The 26911-nt window shown below is 38.5% G+C and overlaps 2 protein-coding genes across 3 annotated transcripts in view; both read left to right on the top strand.

Moving 5' to 3' along the window:
• LOC125285240 overlaps positions 1–13160 on the top strand; it is a 51663-nt gene extending 38503 nt beyond the window's left edge. Inside the window, exons 8-13 of the mRNA XM_048229581.1 lie at positions 5689–5787; positions 6381–6476; positions 9211–9315; positions 10408–10561; positions 12896–12994; positions 13114–13160. Of these exons, the coding sequence (XP_048085538.1) occupies positions 5689–5787; positions 6381–6476; positions 9211–9315; positions 10408–10561; positions 12896–12994; positions 13114–13160 (600 nt within the window). The remainder of the gene's footprint in view (positions 1–5688; positions 5788–6380; positions 6477–9210; positions 9316–10407; positions 10562–12895; positions 12995–13113) is intronic.
• The window catches only part of LOC125287308 (E3 ubiquitin-protein ligase rnf213-alpha-like), a 77789-nt gene continuing 63943 nt past the window's right edge, over positions 13066–26911 (top strand). For both annotated transcript variants that reach the window (XM_048232945.1, XM_048232937.1), the window contains exons 1-8: positions 13066–13240; positions 13350–13466; positions 13578–14128; positions 15137–15299; positions 17319–17536; positions 17972–18112; positions 19554–19721; positions 22168–23650. In XM_048232945.1, coding sequence (XP_048088902.1) covers positions 13231–13240; positions 13350–13466; positions 13578–14128; positions 15137–15299; positions 17319–17536; positions 17972–18112; positions 19554–19721; positions 22168–23650 — 2851 coding nt within the window. In that variant the 5' untranslated portion in view covers positions 13066–13230. The remainder of the gene's footprint in view (positions 13241–13349; positions 13467–13577; positions 14129–15136; positions 15300–17318; positions 17537–17971; positions 18113–19553; positions 19722–22167; positions 23651–26911) is intronic.

Here is a 26911-nt window from a genome sequence, read left to right as displayed (position 1 = left end):
CGAACCGCGCAAAAGCAAACCCCCGGCGCTTTAATTTCTTTACACCATGGCTTGTTAGTTCTCCCCCGTTTCCAACAGCTGCCCATCTCCATTTATTTTTTAACTTTTGACACCTGCCTTCCTTTAGCAACAACGCATCCATGACAGCTAGTGGCCTTGCCAAATAGACGCACACAAATCATGACGCTAATATGCGAGGTTCTGGTAGGCCTACTGGTTATGGTTTTGTGCTATAAATGAATAATATTTTATAGCAAAGTTTTAAGTTGATTATTTTAATTGTATGGTTATTTTTTGTCAACATACACTCACAACCTACTGTCGTTGAAAGTGAGTCCTAAGCAAAATAGGCTACAATGCTGTCTGTGCGTCACAAACAGACTGACCCCCTTACTCAACAGTTCGCGATGATGACAGTGATATTATTATTTATTTTATGCTAACACGCTCAGTCAAAACCTTACGTCGCAAATTGTGAAAAACATTGTTGTACATGTCATAACAGACGGGATAATAAATTGCATAGGCTACGGTTTATATTGCGTCGCTTTACACATAATGTTAGTTGCATTGATTAAAAACTGTAACAATAATAGTAGCCTACATCGGGTGGCATAGAAGGCTATCTGTTCAAGTCATAGGTGACACCCAAAATGAATGACCTCCCCTGACAAGAGTTCGCGATAGTAAGAAATTGTCTACATTGATGCACGGAAAGAACACAGCCTATGCTTCTTCTCCGAATTCGCACATAGAGCTCACAATATCATATCCAAAAAAGTTAAACGGATTGGCCAACCTCATCAGCTGTCTCTAATGTGTCACTATAATCCAACTTTTAGACCGTTATAGTCCTCCATATGTGTTCTTTGGAAAAGCAAAGGTGATACCTCCCCCCCCTCCTATTTTTTTTCTCATCGGATCTGCATCGATCTCAAAAATGACATTTCTAAAATCAAAATGACGGAAATCCGTCCTATGACGGAGAACTTTAATCCTTGTAGTATTTTAGTACATTCTATTTGAGTTGATTATTTGCTTTTCCTATTTTTTCTACTTCATGATTTCGGCACATAGGGCTTTAATGGTTAATGTAGGACATTGCCCAAGGGATATCACTGGGCACCCACCTAAATATTAAAGAGCCACCCCAAGTCAACAAGTCTAAGCAAAAAGTATTAAATAAATAACCCACAAAACCAGGTCTAACCCCATGGCTCCCGGACTGGCATTATCTGAAATATAGAAATTCATTAACTTGCTTAGTAAAGGTTTGAATTGTCCAAATTTGAATGTACTGTCTGAAAAACTCTCACACAGAACACTGTAGTACATTTTAATTGAGTTGATTTGCATTTAATGAGTATGCCTACTCATCTTGAAATTAGAGGTATATCCTTTTTTTCATGATTGGGCTTTTTCATATTTAAACATTAAAGGGACACCAGGCAAGCCTGATGCTTTTTCTCTATGAAACTCCCCCTCGCTCGGTCTGAAGCGCTTTTCCTTTTCTACCCCTAGTCTACAAGATTCTGCAACAACAAAAAAAAAAACTTTAACCGACAAAACCAGGTCTGACCCCATGGCTGCTGGACTATAAGTTATCAAGCTACAAGCTATCTGTCTGATTATTTAGTCTAAATGTGGCAAGCTCAGCCTGGATTTATGAAGATTTTAATTCATTTCATAAAACTTGATGATGATGATCGTTCGTTTGTTATAGGCTACATCACAAACTCACCTTTTTTCACAACGTTGAGTCGTCTCACCCGACAACCGCGACAATCTCCTTCTAGGACCGCTCATGCAGGCTCAGCTCAGGTGCCGGTCGCGTGCAGCGCTGCAGCCACGTAAACAGTTTCCCCTACTGACTTTCACTTTCGGTGCCCGAATGGAAGTGAATGAGGCTTTGCGAGATTTTTATCTAGGCCTACGTGAAATTCTGCATCCATTGTACGATTTATTTATTTATTTATTTATTTTAATTTATTTTTTTATTTTAGAGAAGGGCATATGGGCAGTTGCCTGGGCAACCTGAGCAACCCCTCTGTGCACGTCCCTGGTTGGATGTGAGCTGGACAAAGTGTTACCATCGTTCAAATTTAACTGTTCAGAGAAAACATGTTTGCCAAATTTGAACATACCTCATTTTGGAGTTAAAGCAACACCAGAGGACTTTTCCTCTGTCGTACATACGCTATTTGATTATCCAGCACCGGCTTTGCAAATAACAATGTCCACAGACAAGGTAGAGTATGTTGCATGATTTTATGAAAGTATGATGTATTGTGACACCAAGCAAGTCAAATGCTTGACCTTTTCTGAGACCCTGTAGAATTCTCTGAAACAGTCAGAGTTACTGTGTGATGCACTGGCAAAGAGTTACAGAGGCTTGAGTGTTGTTTTTTCTTTCAGCTTGTAACACATCTCTGGAAGTGCCCACGTTTGGGCCCTCTATGTCACCTGAAACACAATTGAGACAGGTCTTGTGAAGCTGTAACTCAACTGTACCCGTAAATAGATCACTATAGAATAAAATATGAATTTTCTTCACATTTTTATTTATTTTATACACAAGTTATTTGTGTATGAATATCCATGCATTTTGTGCAGTGAGCTTTTTGAAAAAAGCCTGGATTTATGAAGATTTTAATTCATTTCATAAAACTTGATGATGATGATGATGATCGTTCGTTTGTTATAGCCTACATCACAAACTCACCTTTTTTGACAACGTTGAGTCGTCTCACCCGACAACCGCGACAATCTCCTTCTAGGACCGCTCATGCTGGCTCAGCCAGGGCTCAGCTCAGGTGCCGGTCACGTGCAGCGCTGCAGCCACGTAAACAGTTTCCCCTACTGACTTTCACTTTCGGTGCTTCGGAAAAGTTCCTGGGTGCAGTCTCTCTGAAGTGGCCCAGCAAGTCTTTCTGACTCTTTAGTCCTGGACTGTGAGCACCGATAAGGCTTGAGCGCAAGTGACACCTGTCTTACTGATTGATAGATTGTTTGCCCAATTCCCTGTTGTAAATCATATATCAAGAACCATAGGTCGCTCAGACACATGTAACCAGGCTCTATGTAACTGGAAAAGCCTTGTGAAGACGGTGATATGCAACAATCCAACAAAAATGTTTTTGTATGAGCTGGATTATACTATAATATATAATATACTTGTAAATGTATTATGAATAAAACAACATAGATATTCCATTACTATGGGTTCTTTTCAACATTTCAAGACCATGTATGCTGGGTCAGGATTTTGCCATCCTTGTACAACCAAGGCTGAAAGGCACTGGCTAAATCCCAGTGTCATAGTACCTAAGGTTTAAAGCTCTGAACCCTCACACTTTGGGGGCATAATTCCTTATTTGTAATTTTAGTTGGGTACATGAGGCAAACTGTTTGATAATATATATATCTTTTAGAAAGACTATACTTTTTAGCCTCCAACTGTCAAAAGTTGCATCTGAGAGCGAAGGAAGGAATGCAGTATGCTGTAGTACACTGCAGTATGGACGGAGGTGCCTGGCAGTCTGCAGTTCGTCTTACTTTTTGCCATATTTTCAAATAACTTGAAATGATACAGTTAATCATTGCTGTGTTTATGTAACCTCAGTGCAACATAGGAAGTCTTTTTACACACCTCTTTTGTCGGGCAGGTGCATATGCCCAAAGGATGCAGATCAGGAGCTTAGAAAGAATCATGCACACTGAACATCTCGCAAGCAATTATTTATTTAGAAAATACGTTTCAGACCTTCATCAGGTAAATTCACACATTCACCTCAACCATAACCTTAAATACTTTGGTTGACTAACTAGGACCAATCATGTACTACTCTAGAATGACGTCATTCATTCATTAGGTGGTATTTCTATCACGGCCCGCTTGTGTGCAGGATTCTTTCTAAGCTCCTGTTTATGTAACCTGCATTGTGTTGAACCTGCGTGGTTCAGACCTGCACACGCCCGGACTCGAACCCGCAAACAGCAGCACCTCGGGGTCATTTCCAGAAAGCGTCGTTTGCTAACTTGCGTCGCTAACTTGGTAGTACGCTCCATCGTTCTTGGATTTGGTGTTTCTAGAAAGGGTAGTTTGAACTCTCAATCGCAAACAAGGACGCAAAGTTTGGTCGTTTGAACTACTGCCCCTAGGCAGTCACACTTGTGTCGTTCCTTGGTAGTTCTTGTTGGTGTCCGGAGCGCCTAACCAAAAACCACAACCGCCTAACCAAAATTTGCGAAGTGGATGTTTATCTCGTGACTCAATGATTGGTCTATCCTGTAGCTTAATTTTGATTAAGACACTGCTCCCCTACTTGGCTCATTCTTGCTATTTATGTTAATTAAAGTATTGCCTTGATTTTAGTATTATAATCTTCACAGTCCCTAACATCAGCAGTGTTAAATGGTGTAGTGGCTAAAGCAGATGACTTATTATCCCAACGTTGTAGGTTCGATTTTCTTATGATGTGAGATTGTCCTCTTGCTTTAGCCTGGGTGTTCCCATGCTGCCTTGCACGCGATTTGATTCACCATGGAGCAAATTTTCGCCTGAGATAGGGAACCAATCACAGAACAGGGGGGAAAGCAAGACGATGATGAACTATGCAGACGCATTTGATAGACATCCGTGGCACCCAATAAACGGATCTGGGCATTTTTTTCAAATACGAGAAAATGAACGTTTGGTTCCCAGACCACGTCTCATTGAGAAGTGGTGGCGCTAGCCAGGCTACTCTTGCTTCTCGCTACCTGCAGGTGAACTAGTGTGACACGTAGATTCAATTGTTTTTGACTGATGTATTGTACCTATGGTCTCTCGATGTAGAGTAACTATATAGATAAATATGTATGGTCAAAACCTATTGTTGTGTCTCGTAGGCCTACTCGTACTCAGATATGAAAAGAAGAGATAGGATGCGAACTCCGGCCGAGCGCGCAGTGCACCAACGCGCTACCGTTAAGCCACGAGACAGTTGATAACTTATGGGATACCCAGATATTTGTCCAGTCTATATATTTTTTCCAACACATAGATATTTAACACAAATAATGACTCATATTGGTCTGCTTAAGTTAACTGTTTTATATGCTTGCAATAGGTTTAGGTTTTGGCTGATGGCAATGACAATACCAGCATTAATCACTCGGTTTAGATTAGAAACATGTCGACATAGGCCGTGACAGAACATTTCTAGGGGGTGGGGTATTACACGTTGCCACTGTTTCCACCAATGATATGTATCGCTGCATCATCAACAACGTTGTTGGAACTATGGTGTTGAACGCCGGAGGTAGTAGGTAATGCGACACAGGTACGATGCTTTCTGGAAACAGGTGTAACAGTGTCGTTGTTTGGTCGCAAGTTGCGTCGTACCATGGTGGTTGAGCAACGTCGTTGCTAACTTTTCTAGAAACGACCCCCAGATTGGGAGTCAAGCATGCTGACAAGTGACAATCGAGCTAAAGGGCGACTGAGGTTTACTAATGTTCCACACGCACAGCTATGCTAGCTGACATCTGTTACAAATGTCCATTTTTTTAACCCACACATATCACATACATTAATTTACTTTCACAGAGTTACCATTCCAAGTTCATGTTTATGTACTTGTGGATTTGACCTCAAACCATAAAAGAGGAGATTTAACAATCAATGTAGTACTTTTTCTTTTTCAGGAGCTAAATCAGATTAGCAAAGAAGGAATTCCAAATGTGGAGAGCAACATCAAAAGAAGTATTCAGGAAGCAACCACGCATAAAGAATTGCAAACTGATGTATGTTTGTGTCAATTACTAAAGCATGTTTTGTTAATTTTTTTTTGTTTACTTGTTTGAAATACACCTGTTGATTACAAATAAAGATAGAACATATCCTTATATCAGGTATTTTACTGGGTGATGTGTGGATGTGTCACACGAATTACAGGGAAGCTACGTCAGGCACATAACCGAAGCGTTCAGTTCGCGTTGCGTCTGCTTCCACTAATCAACGGAAGTAGTTACACCAGACGTGATAGCAGCACTTAAGTTTAAAAAAAAACTAAATAGACTAGTCTTCGCAAATGGAACGCTTCTGTTACGCGCCCAGTGTAGCTTCCCTGTTATGAGTGGTGTGGTCACATTACAATGGCAAGAGGCCAATCCTAAATTAGAAGGAATGTTTTCATCTTACTCTCTCAAGAATATTCAAACATGAATTTAATGAATGGATTTCATGCATGTTTGTTAAAATTAGCCAATGTGTCAGATCTGTTTTGTTGTTCCACCCTTCAGTTGGTTAATGCCAGTGCACTAATGATAACAGAAGGGCTTATTCATACATATGCAGTATGGATGAATAAATATCACATTTCTGTTTTTCTCTTTAGTTTTGGAAACAGATATTTGGGCTCAAATTACCTGTACCATGGCAAGAGAACTGGGAGAAAACACTGTGCAGGCTTTTTATTGAAAAAATAAAAAAGGTAAGATTTTGAGTGAAAATAAATGTACTGTAACTTGTATGAAGTTTAATATTCCTTGGTAAGGTTCCTCTTGAAGGAACAAGTCAACATTTTGGGAAATTAGCTTATTTGCTGTCTCCCCCACAGTTGGATAAGATGACCCATACCTCTCTCTGCAGTAACTCAGGCTGACACACTCAACGTTAGCCCAGCTTTGCATAGCTCCTTGTTATACGCTATAGCTCCTAAAAGTGACAAAATAATTCCAACATTCATCATACATCTATACAAATGTAAAACTAAACTTTGATTTTCTAAGAACAATCTTGGAACTATATTGTCATGGGGAAGCAGTGCTACTTGGGATTTGCAGAAGTAACTACAGGGATTTTCAGGTGCTGCGTGCAAATCACTCTGCTACCACCTCCATTTCTGCTGGTTGTTATGGGATACCAAGAGTGTAGTGTCACAGGTGGGAGTGCTTGTGCCACCGCTCCTTGCACCATCAATCACTGGGGAGAACATTGTACCATTCAATAATGCTTTGAATGGGTTCTGGTGTAAAAAAATATTTGGATATAAATACTGTCTTAAAAGAGTCTATGGGCCCTATTGTACACACATTGTTTCACCATTCACTCCATTTTAATTGAACATTGCGCCCACGGGTGTGTCAATGAATGAAATAGGCGTGGTCTGGCGCACGATAAAAAAAAACACAATCTTACACTATCTCTCTCTCTAAAAGTCAATACGCCACTAACCACGAAAACCTGGTCTAAAGCTAAAGGTGCATATAAAGAAAAGCTGAAGACACACTGTCACGAGATGTAAGCAGCTCTTAGTAACAAGTCCCAAACAAATCATCCGCAGGATAAATATCCTTAGGATTTTTAATCTAGATTAATCGCGATTAAAAAGTACATTTTCTCCCTAAAGATGAAAGTTTCTTAAATGGCATTAAATACCACATAAATCACAAAATTAATGAGTAACCACAAAGGTAAAAGTAAAACACTTATATTATTTAAATGATAATAATGACACTGTAATTTTGTTTAAAGTAGTATTTTCTTTAGAAATACTACTTATTTGATGCTGTTGTTTAACTCATTGGTAAATGGTGCACTGTCACTTTAAGCCCATTGTGTCCACCCGTTCTCATAATGATCTTTTTTACCAGCTCCATTCAAATATAGCCTATGGCTAGTCCACAAACTCTACCATTGTTTGTGCCACATATACTGTATAGCCCAATAATAACAATGACAAGCATGATATTAAGTTGGTGTAAACAGCATTCATTCCTTTGGAAATAGAAGCATGTAATGACATGATGCTAGCTAGACATGTTCTGTTTGCAATGAAAAGTGAACTATGAGCCTGGTAGCTAGTAGCCACCTAGCTAGCTGAGTGGAACGCCTTTCAATCGGCATATCATGTGCTTCATGTAAACAAATGATTGAATACTCACCAGTTCTATTACAAAAAGGCAAAGACAACTCTTCATATTCTTGTTTGTTTTCCAAATCACAGTGAGTGCCCTGGCTCTCACAGTTTAACTGGTCAGTAGTGGGAACCGGATAAATCAGTCTCTGCCTTTGTATCATCAGTCATTATAGTAGCATGGGCTCTATTGTGCACTCAAGCGCAATTGACTTTGTGTACTGGTGCTTTTGTCTGTCTTATTTTGCATTCAGCGCATATTGGAATTTTCCCTCCACAGGTACCTGTCGGTAAATTAGGAAATGCAATTGTGCCCACGGGGATGGTTCAGCAAAAAGAGGAGGCGTGTTCTGGTACAAACGTTCCCTGTTGATATTTAGCAGTTTCAGAAAATTTTCTTGAATTTCCCCTTGGGGATCAATAAAGTATCTATCTATCTATCCATCCATCCATCCATCCAGGTCTAAAGTCAGTGGCGCAAATTCAGATGCTATTTTAAGGGCGCATGCATGGCCACAGGCCTGCAGGAATGAATGCTATGCCCACCGATCTACAGACACCCCCGTGCAAACACAGAAAGATTCAAAGCCTTGATAATATTTGTCCGTTTCCTGGTTTTGTTCGTGCATTGGTCCCCTAATCCATCCATCCATCCATCCATCCATCCACTTTGCACCACTGGATAAAACTGCATTTTGGGTGTAATGTGGAGTGGGTAAGACTGTTTTTAGTGGCAGGCTAACACATACTGATGACTTGCGCTAGCCTAGCACCCGCGAACTCTGCAACTAGAAGGACTGGAGGAATCGTGTTGAAAACGGTCTCCACTGATGGCATTTGGCATCCTCAAATTTTATGGATGGGGTAAATTTGGACTGGCTTTCAGGCTATGTGAAAACATACCCCAAAAATCCAAATACCATGGCAACCGTGGCCTACTGGTTAGCACTTCGGACCTGTAACCGGAGGGTTGCCGACCAGTAGGCACGGCTGAAGTGCCCTTGAGCAAGGCACCTAACCCCTCACTGCTCCCCGAGCGCTGCTGTTGTAGCAGGCAGCTCACTGCGCCAGGATTAGTGTGTGCTTCACCTCACTGTGTGTACACTGTGTGCTGTGTGTGTTTCACGAATTCACGGATTGGGATAAATGCAGAGACCAAATTTCCCTCACGGGATCAAAAAAGTATATATACTTATACTCATATACTGTTACCAGTCTCAAACTCGGATAAGGCTAACAGCATTCCACAGAGTGTGGGATTTAGTGTTGTGATTGTAAATGGGATGTAATCTTTTTCTGTTTCTAACAGGCTGGTCCCAAAGACCAAGTGAATTACTACTGTAACATCAGTGATATTGACTCTGTGATGGAAGAGTGTCTATGCCAGTGTGCTGTAGAGTCTGTCAAACACAAGGTAAACTGAGACTGAAGCCTAGATGTACTAAGAATTCGCACGAAATTACCGCCTGTTACTGATGCTTTTTGCACGTTAAAACTTATGCATATGTACAAAACTGATCGGACATCAAAAGCATCAAAGCGCATTTTGCATGCCACTGGAGCGCGGAATGGCTATCTGTGCTTTTCTTACTGATGCATATGCATTTTTGGGAGGGCGAAGGGAAATTGGGAATATCGCGCAAACACAGGGGAAGAGAACTGCTAACTGAATCAGTATTCATAGCATCAGTTTTCTTCATTGTACTATGTCAAAAGCAACCTTAACTTTTATTTGTCTTTCTATTATTGTATTTTCACTTTCACGACATCCACTTCCCAATCTGCTAGACTAGAGTATTAAGTCAAAACTGTAGTCTGCGTGAGGTAAAAAGTTCTTTAAAAAGTATTTTTTAAGTGGATTAGTAGAACTATTTGGCCTACTCTGTATGTCGCTACTCCTTGACAACTTTAATGTCGCAATTGTTTAAAGGTACACTATGTAAGATTTTAACCTTTATGAAGCTAATCAAATGGTAAAAGAACTTGTAATAGGCAAATCATTCACTTAGCATAGCTATACAGCATAGATGTAACGAGTCGCTACCGAGAAAACCAGCCATACAATTTCAAGAACAAGAACAAATCTTGCAAGAACAGCAACAGTTTTTTACAACAGTAAAATATAAATATATTGTGACTCTAGAGGGAGCTCTACAGTCGCCAAAAATACCTAAATCTGCATAGTGTACCTTTAACTCCATTCAACTGTGCTTGTGGTTCAGCTGTGGGCACGCAATTAGCATTGTAGAAGGTGCAGGTACGAGCGGTGATGAGCGCTGTTTACGTAATGAATAAGTGACAGCTTAGTAAATTCCATACAATATGGCAAAGCATAGCGTTCACTTTCTGCACATAGAACAACTCGGTATTAGAGCTTTCTTTGTACAGTACATCCGACCCTGAGTATCCAAGTAGGAATCGTCATTCTTCAGACTACAGTTTATCTATCACTATTGTACATGTAACTGTAAAATACTGTATCTTATACTTCCTTTTTCTTTCAAAGGCAGAGCATCTTAAACTGATCGCACAAAGCAGCAAATATGGAAAACCAATGTCTGAGATGATCAGTATCACATGGAAAAATCTAAATGGAAACGTGATAGACTGGGAGTATTTCCTCACTAATCCTCATTCTCTGGAGCTTCTCCAAATTCTTGGTAAAGTAACACTAGGATTAGACATGTCACATCATTATGTCTCTTCAACTTTATGTTTCTTAGGCAATATTAAACATGCATATCAATCAGTATGACCTTTTACATTCTACATGGTCCTTCTACATTCTGACTAATACAAATCCAAAGCCTTTCACATACACATTAACAATTCACATCAACCTATCACATCTGATAACTCAATATTAAAACGATTATAAAATCTTGGTAAATTTACTTACCCCATGGACAGATAATTTTACTTGTTTATGTCTTAATTTAAGATTTTGACTTTGAGCTTTCTCATAACATTATTTGACTTTAAATAAGTATCTTTATACTTAATACAAACTATATTTTGTTAATTATGACAAAACTTGGTGGATATGTAGCCCGACAAGGATGACACAGAAATATTGATTTTCATTTTGATCCAGCTCATATCTCAGCAACATTTTGATGTACAAAGTCCAAACTTGGTACAGGGACTTAATACCTTATTGTGAGGATGCATTAGGAAATTGGCATCACTGCACTGCATCACATATTTGGCGCTGCAATACAGGAAGTGAGCTTGTATCTCAGCAACGCTTTGATGTATGGACAAACTTGGTACAGAGACATAGTAGCTGATTGTGAGGACATGCAAGGAAAGTGGTGTCATTTGGACTCTAGGGGTGCTGTAATAAAGAAAGTGAGCTCATATGTCAGACTGATATAACTCCTGGATTTTGTTCATGTAAGAAGGCACAAATTTGTTTGGACACTATTTTTTTCTAGTATTTTTGACATGAAAGGGAGATTAGATATAGGCCTAGATATAGGTTGTCCAGGTTGTTAGGTTCAAGGCTAGTTTTTTTTGAGCGATGGCTTAATAACAGACATGGTCAATTAGGGATTGAAATGCAATTGTGATACAATCATTCATATTATCCATATGAATATTAAAATCACCCAATACATTTTTTCTGTTTGGACAGCTAAAGTGGAAAAGAAAATAGACAATTCCTCTAGGAATTATACAATGTGACCACAGGTATCAGGCTGATAAGCTAGTTTTCCAGTCTGGATGTACTAGATTTGAGGTATGAGGATTTGGATGTACTAGATTTGAGGATTGAAAATTTAAACTTTTGTATGAGCTTGGGAGATGTGAGAAGACTAAAGTGATAGATTGTAGCTACTCCACCTCCCCTGCCAGTGTGGCGTAGTACATGGTAGTTCAAATGAGAGGGAGGTGTAGACTCATTTAATGGAAGATTTTCATCTGGTTTAAGCCAGGTTTCAGTGAGGCATATTACATCTATATGATTGTCAGTAATAATTTCATTAATCAAGGGGGTCTTATTTGACGGATATTAAGTAAAGCAAGCTTAAGATGCGTTTTTGGAGGGGTTTGCTTAACCGAAGATGTTTTTATCATAATAAGATTGCTATGATTAATTCCCCTATTGGGTTGAGCACGAGTTAATGATTTTGGTACAGACATCCTCTCTATTTGGCCCTGTAAGCCCTGTATGCCTGGGTGACTGTGGGATGGTAGAGATCTGTGTAAGGCATTATCTTTTTATTCTATATCGATATTGGGGCAGCCGTGGCCCACTGGTTAGCACTCTGGACTTGTAATCGGAGAGTTGCCGGTTCGAGCCCCGACCAGTGGGCCGCGGTTGAAGTGCCCTTGAGCAAGGCACCTAACCCCTCACTGCTCCCCGTGCGCCGCCGTTGTAGCAGGCAGCTCACTGCGCCGGGATTAGTGTGTGCTTCACCTCACTGTGTGTTCACTGTGTGCTGTTTGTGTTGTGAGGCAAATTTCCCTCACGGGATCAAAAAAGTATATATACTTATACTTATACTATTCTATATCTATATTGGATATATCTTTATATCCAATTGCCATGAAAGTTGCTGTGAGTGCTTGAATGGCAACGCCATTTCTGCTAGTGTACTGCTAGGCCCCCACATTGCTGCTTTTTGTTTTGCATGCAACACCCATTGTTGATGACCCCATAGTTCGGTTCTAAACTGGTGGAAATATGGGCTGGTTCACTAGATAGCACCAAGGTTCAAAGAATTCTGAACGGAAGCGGTTCAAGAAGGTGTTCTCTGTCGATCATCTCATGTCGATGTCGATCAAAAAACACCATAATTGGTTTCACCGTGGAGAAGGCAGTGTTGCTCTTTTTTAAGTTTAACAAGATATGACCAAACCACTGTACATTATGGAAGAGCAAATGAGCTTAAATACTGGAATCAGATCAAATTGGCATAAGTGTGTGACTCAGTGTTGTGCATTGCAGGAAGGCATTATTTTAATCACATATCTACTGTACTGTGTAGGACTACATCTAAAGGATGAACAGTCCTATGAGCGCAAACTGACTGACCATGCACAGACACTGGTAAACAAGATAAAAAATCTGCTGAGGAACTTGCCTTGTGATCTTCATTGTGCATTGCAGGAAGGCATTATTTTAATCACATATCTACTGTACTGTGTAGGACTACATCTAAAGGATGAACAGTCCTATGAGCGCAAACTGACTGACCATGCACAGACACTGGTAAACAAGATAAAAAATCTGCTGAGGAACTTGCCTTGTGATCTTCATGCACTGCCATCCAAACTGATAAACAGTCTTTTGCAAGATACCTCTCTTAGAGGCATATGCAAAATGCATTGTGGTGAGTTTGGGGTGAATTACTTGATTTTCCATTAGGTTGTGGGTGGGTTACTAATTTTGTTCATAAAAATAAAGACAATGCTGTTTTATTTTATTTCCTTGAATTCCAGGGGATGTGCCACACTTTGAAAATGCTTTGAAAAGTGCACAGGCTAAATTCAAAACATTTAAGCACAGGCAGAATCAAAGCAAAGCACTTCTTAAACTATGTAATGGTGTTATTGATGGTAAGATTTCTTAAATAAGTATGCCATTAGTATCACTATCATTATTCTCAACTATAAATATTTTCTCATCATTTTGTTTCTTCCTTTGCTCAATACTTCATTCTTTTTCAGTTGATGCAAGGCAAATTAAAGAAGCCTTAGAAGTTGACTTGACTGAAGATGAAAGGCCTCTTGACCATTTGATGGAACTGTGGGTGGATGAGGGAAAGGAAGCTGAGAGAAATATTAGCATTCAAGCATTTGAGAAGATTGAAGTTGCTTCCGAGAGTACACTCTTCAAAAAGCTGTGGGTCTGTAACGTGCAAAGGGAAACGTTTCTTAATGCTCCTCCAATATCACTGCATCAGCTACATGAGAAGGTTTACACGCCCACCATAGATGAATACTCCAGAACCCATCAAGCTCTTAAAAGCATGTCAATGCTGGTGAACGTGTTTGATGAGATATTTGGAAAAGATGAAGTAGACATGATAAAAGCTGAGCTTAATGTAATGGGAAAATCCTTTGGAGACAGTGCACAGACTGCATGGATCACAGACACTTGTGTTCATATTCAACGGTATCGAACACTGCAGGGCGTCGTGGAACCAGCAACGATGATATATGCATTGCAGGAAGGCCTCAAGCTGACTGGAGACTTCAGCCCCCTAAGGGATTTTCAGGTAAAACTTTTGTTCTTAAGTTTTTTCATGTTGTGCAATTGGGTTCTCCCTTGCAAAATCTGACTAGTGTCTTAATTAGTCTTAACGGCCACATCTCCTTATGGTTCTACTGCCTATATCTTCTCCTGTTAAGGTCTAATGTTCTCCCAACTTGCTGCACATAACTAACAGAACATTCCAAATTCATGAAATTCTGTCTGTAGGGGGCGTTACAGCTACCAAACGTCAATATCTCAAGAACCACTTCACCTAAAAATATTAAATATGGAAAACTAATACCTGGCCACATTTCATCACATCCTAACGTGTCAATTAAGCTGCTCTTAAAATGGCTGCCAACGGCCAAACAATTTTTCAGCTGTCAGTATATGCTATTGTAAATGGCAATCCTTATGAAACTTCATTGGTTCATAGAAGCTATGTATAAAATGACAAAGATTGGCCACGATGGGTGCTATATTATGCACATTTACATTTTAGGTCATATTTAATGAAGTGCTTAAAAATGTAATTGTTCCAAGGTCCCTTTACATAGAAATTAGAAATGTGGTGCTTTACTTCATTCCATTTCCTCAGAGAGTGACCTTAAACCTTTTTAAGGGCACTTCCTACAAATTGCTTAAACCCAGATACTCATCGCTAGCAGTTATTTATTTATTGATGTATTAGAAGTTGTTTTGACTGTGCTATACATTGAAAGTGCCTGTAATATCTTCTGGGGTGATGAGGGACAAAGAGTCAGAGGAACTCACTAGAATTCTTAGAATGAATTATTATAATTAGCTTGGAAAGGTTTTTTAAGGACTACTGATCACAGGCCTTTTGCTTTTTTGAAAACATTATTACTTGAATTTCCCCTTGAGGATCAATAAAGTATCTATCTATCTATCTATCTATCTATCTATCTATCTATCTATCTATCTATCTATTTATCTATCTATCTATCTATCTATCTATCTATCTTATAACGCTATGAACCTTTCCATCTTTACATTGCCTTTTGAACAGGTTGACTGCTTCAGAGTGAAATCCTTAAAGGATTTCTCTGAGGAAATGGAGACCACTGGCAACAAACTCATAGTTCTCAATAGCGGGGTTGTTTGCCTGTTGGAGGAATTGCTTAGCTGTGTGAAGGAAGACTTCATCAACTGGATTAGGTCCATTATAAAAGGTAATAAACCATTATTTTATTCTCAACAAATGCACCATTCTGAACATAAACCTGGACTTGAACACTGTGTCGTCACCACATGAAGTATATCAAATATATTTTTTAGATATCATATTTATTTTTAAATAAGGGATAATATTGGTCCCAATAGGGCAAACAGACCCCCGACGCGAAACATATTGGTATGTTAACTAATCCTGACCCAAGTTCACTACTCCTGGAGTCATAATGTTTGCCCTCTATTTTTCAATCTCCCAATTACTTACAGGCATGGGATCCAGTGGAGTTTGAGTGGGTGGTGGGATAACGGGGTGGGGATGGTGATGGGAGATTAGGGGGTGGGGGTTGTGTGGCCTGGGGAGTTTGATTGGGTGGGGACGTGATTGGGTGTGGGTGGTGATGGGAAATCAAGGAAGTTGGGGTTGAAAATTAATCCAGAGTCTTCTCTGCCTGCTGAGGTTCTGGGAAGTTTGTTGCAGACGCTCCGCTTTCAGCATGTATTTCAATACAGCATGACCCTTCATTTCTGATAGCCTCTCAGCAGCTTTGATAGTTGCTATCTCCTCATGCTTATTACATCCATGTGTTTGCTGAGATTCCACGAAGTTTGACGCCAGTGATTGACTTTGAGTCATTTCAGCAGCACCCATCTTATCTTGTCCAGTGGACATGGCTGAGCATTGTTGAGCAGGTTGTTTATGTTTCTCCAAGGTCTGCATTTTAGTGGAGGCTAGCGAGTGGTTACCAGAGGGCCCCACAGCAGCACAATAACGATACCAAATATCAATTATACAAATAAACAAAACTCATACATATATAAACCATAACACTAAGAACTAACTACTTAAATGTAAGCTGAACAGATAATCTCCCCAAACCCAAAACTACCGCAGGAATGCAGATTATGTAAATATAGAGAAACTGAACTTTCCATGAACATATTCTAACTAGAAAGTAACCGGTGTAATAATGTTTTACCCAGAGCCGTATATATAGAGAGTATGGCCAACTAGGGTATTGAATTTTCTGAGCTATCCCATAATGTGATTGGTTCCGTATGGAATTACATTTGTGCCTCTTTTATGAGCAAGCACTATAACAATTTGAGCAAACACACAAATTATATTTTGAGGAAAAATGAAATTCGACCACAAAAAACTTTTTGTAGTTCTACTATGTAAACTATTCGTGTTTCACTCTACACGCTTACATAAACTGTTCCTCCTCTCGTTCTGGAGATCTCTCTCGCGCTCGCTCAACTTCTGTAGAAAGTGTTACGTTTTGGCCACATTGTCAACCAATCAGAACATTCAGAGGAGATAAGGAGATTCTCATTGGCAGCTGAAGTCCAGGGCGGTGAAGTCATTTTGACGCTTTGGGGCATCTTGCTGAGGTACTTGATCAGCGAGGCGACAGGGCAGAGAGGATTGCCTGGCTCCCCATTCATCGCCCCCCCATTGGTTTTCTTTGGCCCTCTCCAACGGGTCTTTATGGTTTTTCGTGTCTTTGTTGAATGACGGTGTAAAATAAGGACAGCCGTTTTCATTCTGTTTTAAGCTGAACGAGTCAAGCTTCAGGTGCCTATCGCCCTCACTCCCTCTGTGGCCGAAATGCAGCTGAATATCGTACCACACCTTGTTTAAAAGGCTTCTGGGGTTTGCTGGATGGAGTGCAGCTATAGAAAAATGCTATAGAATCTTCGCATTGTATCGCGGAGTGATTTATTATTAGCTGTGCGAAGTCTTGAGTTGAAATGTCCAGGGATATTTCAACTCATGGAACATCTCTCGGCCAATCAGAAACAAATAAATAGTTCCAAAGAACCCAATTGTTGTATAAAGGCTAATAATTGAGAGTGAGGAGTAGTTAACCATGTGTTGAAATCTCAGACAATTGGAATATCATGGAAAAGGTTTTTATTTTAATTTTAAAAAGTGAAACTATCATATACTCTACATTTATTACACATCTAGTGAAATATTTCATGTAACACTACATATTTGGCTTTCTTTCTCTTAGATCAAAAAGAGCTCAAGGTATTTGTGGAATTGGCCTCTGCCTTTGCTGGAGAGAAAACAATGGACATTGATAAGGTCCGAAACTTCAGAGATTCTGTCTTTGCTTGTGCTCCAATCATCTATGATCTTGATAAAAATGCAGGATTTCTCAAACTGATCAAAAAGATCACAATCCTTAAGGAGTCCACTGATAAGGATGCTGATCTTCCACAGAAACTGGTAATGCATTTTTTTCTTGTCATCCTGATTACTGCTGTTGAGTGAAAAAAAGCCAAACTCTGTCAGTTTTAGTTTTGGTTTCACTTTGGCATACCCCACAATGATTTTATACAGTAACTCATGTTGGAGTACCTGTGAATTATGTGATACAAAACTGTCACCATATTGTGTTCATGTTATACAATTTTGTAGGGGAAAATGTTTACTGAAAGAAGTAGAGGCATTATATTCCCTCCTGCTCGTTCATGCTCATTAAGTTTGTTTTGTCTGGATTTCAACATGTTTAATATTTGGCTGAAGGTCTGTTGGATTACTGGTTTGTTTATGATGTGATGAAATAACTATATAAAAGAGCTATATGACAGTTCGGAATATCTGAGGCATTAATTATCTCAGTCTTTCAGGCTGTCTCATTTGTCATAACACTTTTAACAGCGGGACTCCTGTGTGCATAAACCATGGCTGGAGGCGGCCCATGCTGCACATGGCTCGATCGCTAAAACATCTCTGCTGCAGGCTACTGAGATCAACAAAAATGGAGTCTACATGATCAAACAGTCCTCTACACATGGCATTGTGAGAATATATAATAATAATAATAATAATACATTTTATATAGCCTTTCAAGACATATCATTCATATTCATATATCTTAATTGTTTGATGTATGCAGCTGAGACATAGTGAATACTGACACTGATTCTATTTTAAATCACGGGAGTACAATTGAGGATAACCCCCATTTTCAATATAGCAGAGTTACAACCAATGAATGAATAAATATTAAAATACAGAGAGCCAGGCAAATGCTATAACACATTGGCTCATACATGGTTACCTAAAGGCAAGTAAAATAAATAAATTAAAACAATTACAGTGGCGGCACTTCCATTGTTTTAAAACGTACCACCACTCTGACCATTTCTGTTTCCATTGGAGAGGCGGTAGGCTACTTTATTTTTTTTTCAAACTTCCCGCCATTCCGACTTGAGGTCATTAATGTAAATTTTATTACTATTATCATTGTAGGCTACTTTAATTAATTAATTAATGTGATTATTTAGTGATTCATTAATTAATTAATGTGATTATTAGTTTCATGAGTTTTAGTGTCCTACACTGACATTCGTCATTGGGGATAGTCACAACCCTCATTCGCTGTGGAAAGCTAAGTGAACCTTCAGTGCATTTCACCGTTGTCGATGGCAGGCTACTAGACTAGGCTAGACGTGACTTCTCTTAAGCATTCTTGTACCATGGAGCCATACTGTTGTAATATGCGCAACCACTACACCATCATGGCTATTGCTTAAGAGAAGTCAAGTCTAGCCTAGTCTAGTAGCCTGCCAATTAATGTGATTATTTCTTAGTTTCATGAGTTTTAGTGTCCTACACTGACATTCGTCATTGGGGATAGTCACAACCCTCATTCGCTGTGGAAAGCTAAGTGAACCTTCGGTGCATTTCACCGTTGTCGATGGCAGGCTACTAGACTAGGCTAGACTTGACTTCTCTTAAGCAATAGCCATGATGGTGTAGTGGTTGCGCATATTACAACAGTATGGCTCCATGGTACAAGAATCCATGTCCTAAATTGACATGTCTGCTATCCAGACCTGTAACAATGGCTGCATCATTTACTGAAAAACATGAATAAGAAGACCCCAGAATGTTACAGCCCCAGAATGACCCCAAAACCCCAGCTGAAATCCTATAGCGGGCAAGATTAGGACATTCTCAAATTTTCAAACATTCATCAAAATTCTCAAATAGGACATTTCATTCTCTCCCCAGTTCCCATGCACAGAATGTTGTTAAATGGAGAGATAAAGAAACATAGTGGCAAACATGCCCCTGTCCCAATATTTTTGAGACCTGTTGCTAGCATCAAATCCAATTGATATGTTGTTTTTGTCAATTAAATATAGGGTTAACATGGTGTACATTGTATTCTCTTTTTATTAACATATTGCATTCAAGAGGTGATTTTCATAAATAAAATGGGCGTATGTTCCAGGTGAAACTGGATGACTGCATTGCCTTACATATTGGAGAAAAATCTTCTGTAAACCAAGACATTCAGTATAAAACATACAACCTGTCACAGCTTCAAGAACTTCAAAACATGCTGATGCTCATCACTGCAACTGATGAACAAACCGAGTCCATCTCTCAGTATGTTGAGGTAAGATTAACCTCAGATTTAAGATCAGTTGTGTAGCTTAATACTGTATACTGTAAGCTATGCTAACTTTGCAAAGTTAACTTGAATGCATTAATTTTGAACAAAGTTGTGTAGGCTACGCTGCGCCAGTAACTGTAACTTATCACTGAAATTTGAATTGGTAGGAGGGGCATCAATGACCACTAGGGGGGGCACAGCCCTCGAATGCCCCACCATAGCGCTGACACTGCGGAGAGGCCAAAACAGGAGCAGAACAAAGAACTGACTTCACATTTTCAAACGCCATCTGACAATTTAGGCTACGTTTACACGTGGCCGGCTATTTTCATAAACGGTCATTTCACCCTCTCCATTTTCAAAAATAACATTGTGCACACCTGTTAGTTTTCAGAAAAGTTTTGTTAGCCAATCAGAATCCTGAATTGTTAGCCATGTTAGCCAATCAGAATCCTGAAAATATCAACAACAGCAACAAATCACTTCCTCTTTCTCTTTTGAACTGACTAAAAATCTCCACCTTGTCACATAAATCTTCATTTGTACCTCTTTAGACGCAAACAAACAAACAGAGTTTTACCAAAATAATGATCAGCCGGAGTTTTTAAAAACTCCGTTTGCGGGGGGATAAAACCTCTGTTTGCGTCTAAATGACGGTTTCGTTGTCGTCTAAACAGGGCCTTAGTTTCCACACATACTTCTCCCCATCCCTTAAAAGAGAGGTCAAAGGGGCCATAACAGTCGAGAAGTTTCGGCAGAAACACCGATAAAACCCCACTAAACCCAAAAATTGGCGCAGATCTTTTTTGTAGCGGGGGCAGATACTGCTGAATAGCCACAATTTTGCATGAATAGTTTCCAACTGTTCACTGTTTCCAACAATTTTTCCAAGGTATATTACCGTGGCCCTGGCAAAGTCACACTTTGCTGGGTTCACCGTAAGCTGCGCCTCGGTCAAGCAATCAAACACTGACTTTCTGCAAGTGTGAAACTCAAGTATCACTACAAAGGACCAGATCATCAAGATATACAGCACATAAATCTAAACCAGATATTACACGATCCATAAGTCTCTGAACACTTGCTGGTGCGTTACGCAACCTGAAACTCATTACTGTATAAGAATACAGCCCTAACGGTGTAATAAAAGACGAGATGTCCCATGCCCAACACTGCGTGAAAAGTGTGATTTTCGTCCCCGTAAACGCCCGGAGATTTTCGCAGTTGCCTGCAAACTGCCGTGAACAGCCATTAACCTGAACTTCCACGACAATCTACAGTGCCGCATACTGACATCACACTTTTCATGCAGTAAGCGGCACTTGCCAATAACATTTTAAAAGGTAAAAAATTTGTTACAAATTTGATGGGCTGTCACCAAACAGAACGGGATATTTATTAATGAGCTGGATCAATTCGGCCCGCTGAGAAGGCGGCAAATATGCAAACAAATTATCCAGCTCGGCCAAACATTCCAAATTTGTCAAACGTCCCCTTAAAATTCCATCACTGGGCGAAACAAGCTCACCCTCGGGACTTCTTCTTCTTGGAGTGGAAACCAAATAATTTTTGTCAGACACTTTTCGTAAGACAGTGTATGGACCATCAAACTTTGACTCAAAAGGTGAACCAACTAACGGGCGAAGCACAAGGACATGATCACCCACTTCAAATGAAAGAAACTCAATTGTGCGGTCATATAAGCGCTTAATTTTGTATTGCATGCACTCTAGATTTTTCTTTCAAATTTCGTGCACTCGAAATAGTCGATCCTTGAAGCTATTCACCTCAATACTTTTAGGCGGTTCAGTTGTATTTCCAACCTCACTCAAGACGGACAAAATTCCCTTAACTTTATGTCCGAAAACTAAGTAATTCGGGCTAAAGCCCGTACTTTCTTGGACAACCTCACAACCTCAGGGCTTTATGTACAGATTTAGTCGAAATAGTGCGCAAAGGATATGCAAAAGGATAACGAGTATTCAAGCATATGATGGAAAATATGTAATTGCTACCACTTTTTGATCGAGGAAGAGGATCATTGGTAACTGAGCTAAAGTAAACAATTAACAATACTCCCTGAAAATTTCAAGAATCTAGCATGAATCGGTCAGAAGTAATGACCAATTTATCGGACTCATGATCCTGTTTTTTAAGCTTCCATATCACAGAAAATAAAATAGAAAAATATATAGAAAAAATTTTTTTTTTTAGTTGTTTAGATGTTTTTTTTTTTTTAAATCTGTTGATTTGGCACGGAATGACTCAGAGGTGAAATGTGGGAAGGGGTCCTTCAGTGTGACAGCTGTTCTTGATGTTGCCAATTTTATAACATTTGACTGTGATTTGTGTACATTTAGAAAATTGAGAATAAAGAAAAAAAACAAAGCTAATCAAATTAGACATCTTGTTGTGTGTGAGTGTTTAAATGATCATCTTCTATTTTCAGGTGTTAGAACAAATATTGCATGCTGGAAAGCTGCTAATTAATCTGACTGAAGCAGGCCATATACTGTTCACAGACTGGACTCTTAGAGCTTACTGTGATGAAAAACATAAAGTCAAAGTACATATTGACTTTGGACTTACTGGCATGACAATCACAGGACATGGGGAATTGCTTGTGGAGCTTACTGGTGTATGTAAAAGCATGCAGGATTGCCTCGACAAATGGCTAACCTATACAACAAAACACAGAGATGAGTACTACTTTCTCAATTACTTCACAGCCAAACAGCTTGTGACATTGTGTTGTTCAGTGGCAAATTTGCGAAATAACGAAAATGTCGCTACAGGAGTACTGACTATGCTGTCTTTCATAAAGAAGAATGTCACTGAAAAAGATTTGAGAGATGCTTTCACTGCAGCACTCAAAACTCCATTGCAAAAGCCAGCTATGTTGAATCTGCGATCACCCCATATTAAGGATTTTCTTGGGAAATTTCCAGAAATCATTGATTATGTTGTTCAAGCTGGGTACACTGAGGAGGCTGCCAAAGCAGCAGTCATGCAATGCAAAATAGAGAAAGAAGATGAAGAAGATTTTCAAGTGGATGAAGAAGCTGTGATGGAATGTGTTTATGAATACAGCACTGATGATGAATGGGTAAAAGCAAAGAGTAAAGACTATGAGGAGGAAAGGAAAAATGTTTTTCAGAACCAGATGAAATTCATTGGGGTTCAATCTCCAGAACAAGTGCAACCAACATTTTCACAGGAAGATATGATCAAAATGTTTGAGGGCCTCAAGTCCTGTAAAGAGAAGATCACAATACTGTGGGAGACATACAGTGGAAAACTCTCAGGACTTGTGTCAGATAAATATGCAGGGCTGGATCTGGTAGGGGAAACCCTGAAGCAGTTGGCAGAAATTGAGGAAGACACAGTCCAAAGGAAACTCACACGCCATCTTGAAAGAGGCAGACCAAATCTTGTGTCTTGTAGTGATGTGGAGATGTTGCCCCAATGTCTGTCTCTTTACCTCAGTGAGGAGCAACCTCTGCCGACCTTTGATGAAATTCTGATTTGCACCACTGAGACAACAGCAGAGGAGGTAGAGTTGATCATCCGCAGAGCAGTGCAACCAGAGAGCCGACATGATAAAATCTACTCTCTATTAAATGCTGACAAACTGAATCATGAGGTGTCTAGAACATTAGAATCCTCTTTTTACCGGTTCTCCCAGAGTCAAGATCTCACTGTGGCAAAAGATTACAGCTTTGTCATATTTTGCAATGCAGAAGCCCACCACAGTTATGTTCTGACAGCATTTGATGAGTACAGAAGAACAGTCCCTTCCCAGAGTTATGGAGAAATTCAAAAACTCCTGAGGATACAGCATGCACTTTCAAGTGCAGTTCAATTTACATCTATCATCCAAGAGCCATTTCAGCAAAGCATCAAAATGATTGTGTCTGCCAGAGCTGGTATGGGTAAGTAGCTTGTTTATTTAGTTTGTTCACATTATCATTAAATCACAGATTATTACAGTAATCTTTCAACCATGTTCCCTCAGCCTTTCAGAAAGATTTTGAGCCAAGACTTAACTCTGTGTAACTGATGTTTGAAAGTGAAACTGAAAGTGTTGTTATCTCAGGTTAGGATGTCCTAAATACACTTTTTCAACTTTTATGCCTGTTGCCAATGCAACTTTTCAACAGAACCCTCTTATATTTCTCCAAATAGAAACACTCTACAGTCTTGGCTTAAATCATCTCATCAAATGAACATTTTTTTTTAACTGTTCAGCCACTGTAACTGTTACTTGTCATCAACTATGACTCTTACCCACTGTAGCTTGTTAGCATTGCTAGCATTGTTAACATTTTTAGCAAAATTGTTAAAAATTATTAGCTAAGTAACATGGTTAGCATAGTTAGCATGTTAGCATTGATAATATGTGAGTTAGCATTTTTATCAAAACTGCTAAAAATGACATGGTTAGCATAGTTAGCATTTAGCATGGTTAGCATGTTAGTTAGCATAGTTAGCATTGTTAACATGTTAGTTAGCATTGTTAGCATAGTTATCATTTTGACTAAACTATTAGAAAACATTAGCTAAGTTAGCTAAGTAATATGGTTAGCATAGTTAGCATTGTTAGTATAACTGCTAATAATGAATAGCTAAGACATATGGTTAGCATAGTTAGCATTGATAGTATAACTGCTAAAAATTAATAGTTAAGTCACATGGTTAGCATGTTAGCATTCTTAATATTTTAGCATAACTGTTATAAATTATTAGCTAAGTCACATAGTTAGAATTGTTAACATAGTTAACAGCATTAGCATTATTAACATTTAAAAAAACTGCTAGAAAACATTAGCTAAATTAACTAAGTTAAGTAACTTGGTTAACATTATTATCTTTGTTAACATAGTTAGCATAACTGCTAGAAAACATTAGAGCCATTCCAACTGTCAGTTATCGTCAACTATCTACCTAAATAATTTAACCTTAAACTATCTACCTATTTAACTGTTCAGTCATTCCAACTATATTAAACCTCATCTACCAAGCAACCAATATAGTTTGTTTTTACTCTGTATGATATTTTACATCATATTTTTTGCATTTTTATGCACTGTATTTCCTTCAGGAAATGCTTTTCTAGTTTGTTTTGTTTTCTTTGTTTTTCGGCAGTATTTCAACCACGATTGCACTGTTATCTTGTCAGCCTTATTACAGTGCATGAAAATGCACTGTACTGTTCTTCCTAGGCAACAACTTCTTATTATTCCGCTTACCACTTTTTCCGTATGCAATTTCTCTTGAACAGTTTAACTTAGAAACTTCATTCAAACTAGGTCTTCAAACGGACCAAGCTGCTATGTCTTTTCAACTTTGAAACTTATACTTTTTAAACTATTAAAGAAAAACCTTTGAAAAAATCCCCATAGACTTAACATTGCCGATTGTGACATCATAATACAGCCATTAAGCAATTAGAATCCTATGTCAGGTGTTCAGGCCACCTGCAGCCTCAGGCTTTAAGCATACAATCTGGGTCAATTAAGACTACACATCCTATTCAACTGTTTCCTCTGCCCAAAACTGTTTCAAAATAAAAGTCCTCACTACAATAATCCACTGTTAAACAATTTAACCCATTAAACTACTGAACTTTTTACATTCAACTTTTAAACAGTCTACTTTTAAACTATCATTAAACTATCTATCTATTAAACTAGCGGTCTATCAACAACTTTTAAACTATCTACATTCAACTTTTAAACTTTTAAACTATATACATTCAACTTTTAAACAGTCTACTTTTAAACTATCTATCTATTCAACTTTTAACTTGTCATCAACTATGTCAACACTTGTCATCAATTATGACTCCTAGCCACTGTAGCTAGTTAGCATTGTTAGCATAGTTAACATTTTTAGCCAAACTGCTAGATAACATTAGCTAAGTTAGCTAAGTAGCATGGTTAACATAGTTAACATGTTAGCATAGTTAGCTAGTTAACATTGTTAACATTTTTAGCAAAAGTGCTAGAAAACATTAGCTAAGTGGTTAGCATAGTTAGCATGTTAACATTGTTAGCATAGTTAGCATTTTTAACAAAACTGCTAGAAAACATTAGCTAAGTTAGCTAAGTAGCATGGTTAGCATGTTAGCATTTTAACAAAACTGCTAGAAAACATTAGTTAAGTTAGCTAAGTAGCATGGTTAACATTATTACCATAGTTAAAATTGTTAGCATAACTGCTAGCAAACATTAGAGCCATTCCAGCTTTTAGTTATCGCCAAATATCTACCTATACACAGCCATTAAACTATTTGAATATCAATATTCATTAAACTTTCAGTCTGTCAACAACTTTTAAACTATTTACATTCAACTTTTAAACAGTCTTAAACTATCATTAAACTATCTATCTATTAAACTAGCTGTCTATCAACAACTTTTAAACTATCTACATTTAACTTTTAAACGGTCTACTTGTAAACTATCATTAAACTATCTATCTATTAAACTAGCTGTCTATCAACAACTTTTAAACTATACATTCAACTTTTAAACGGTCTACTTTTAAACTACCATTAAACCATCTATCTATTAAACTAGCTGTCTATCAACAACTTTTAAACTATCTACATTCAACGGTCTACTTTTAAACTATCAACTTTTATTAAGCTATGCAACCACCATGTCTATCCTAGCATCACCGTAGTAACCATCTCTGTATTATCTATTTTAACTATACATGATATTTTACATCACAACTTTTGCATTTTCATGCACTGGTAATTCCTTGGAATTGCATTTCTAGTTAAAGTTGCTATAGATTCTGAAAGGCAATATCCAAATGTAAATGGTTAATACCATTCAAGTGTTTTCCATTTTTTAACTTAAGATATAAGAAGTAAGCTTACTTATTCGCTGGACAGTGTACAAACTGACAAATTCAACATTAGTCCTAGGTGCTAGGATAAACATAAACTAGGGTAGCTATTAATAGTGTACGACAGCTAGTTATTATTTTGTTGTGTTTTATTAGATTACAGTGTAATGTACAATACACACATATGACAAATTGCAAAATGTTTCATATGTGCAAATAATATCCAGATATGACATTTACTTTTTCTTTTATTTACCACAAAGTCTGATATAATACAGCCTAACCATGTAGGCATTAAGTCAAGTATCAGTAGCTTAATCCAAGTAGGTAGTTGT

Source organism: Alosa alosa, chromosome 2, assembly GCF_017589495.1.
Source record: "Alosa alosa isolate M-15738 ecotype Scorff River chromosome 2, AALO_Geno_1.1, whole genome shotgun sequence".
NCBI classification, from domain to species: domain Eukaryota; kingdom Metazoa; phylum Chordata; class Actinopteri; order Clupeiformes; family Clupeidae; genus Alosa; species Alosa alosa.
This window is presented reverse-complemented; position numbering and strand designations above follow the sequence as displayed.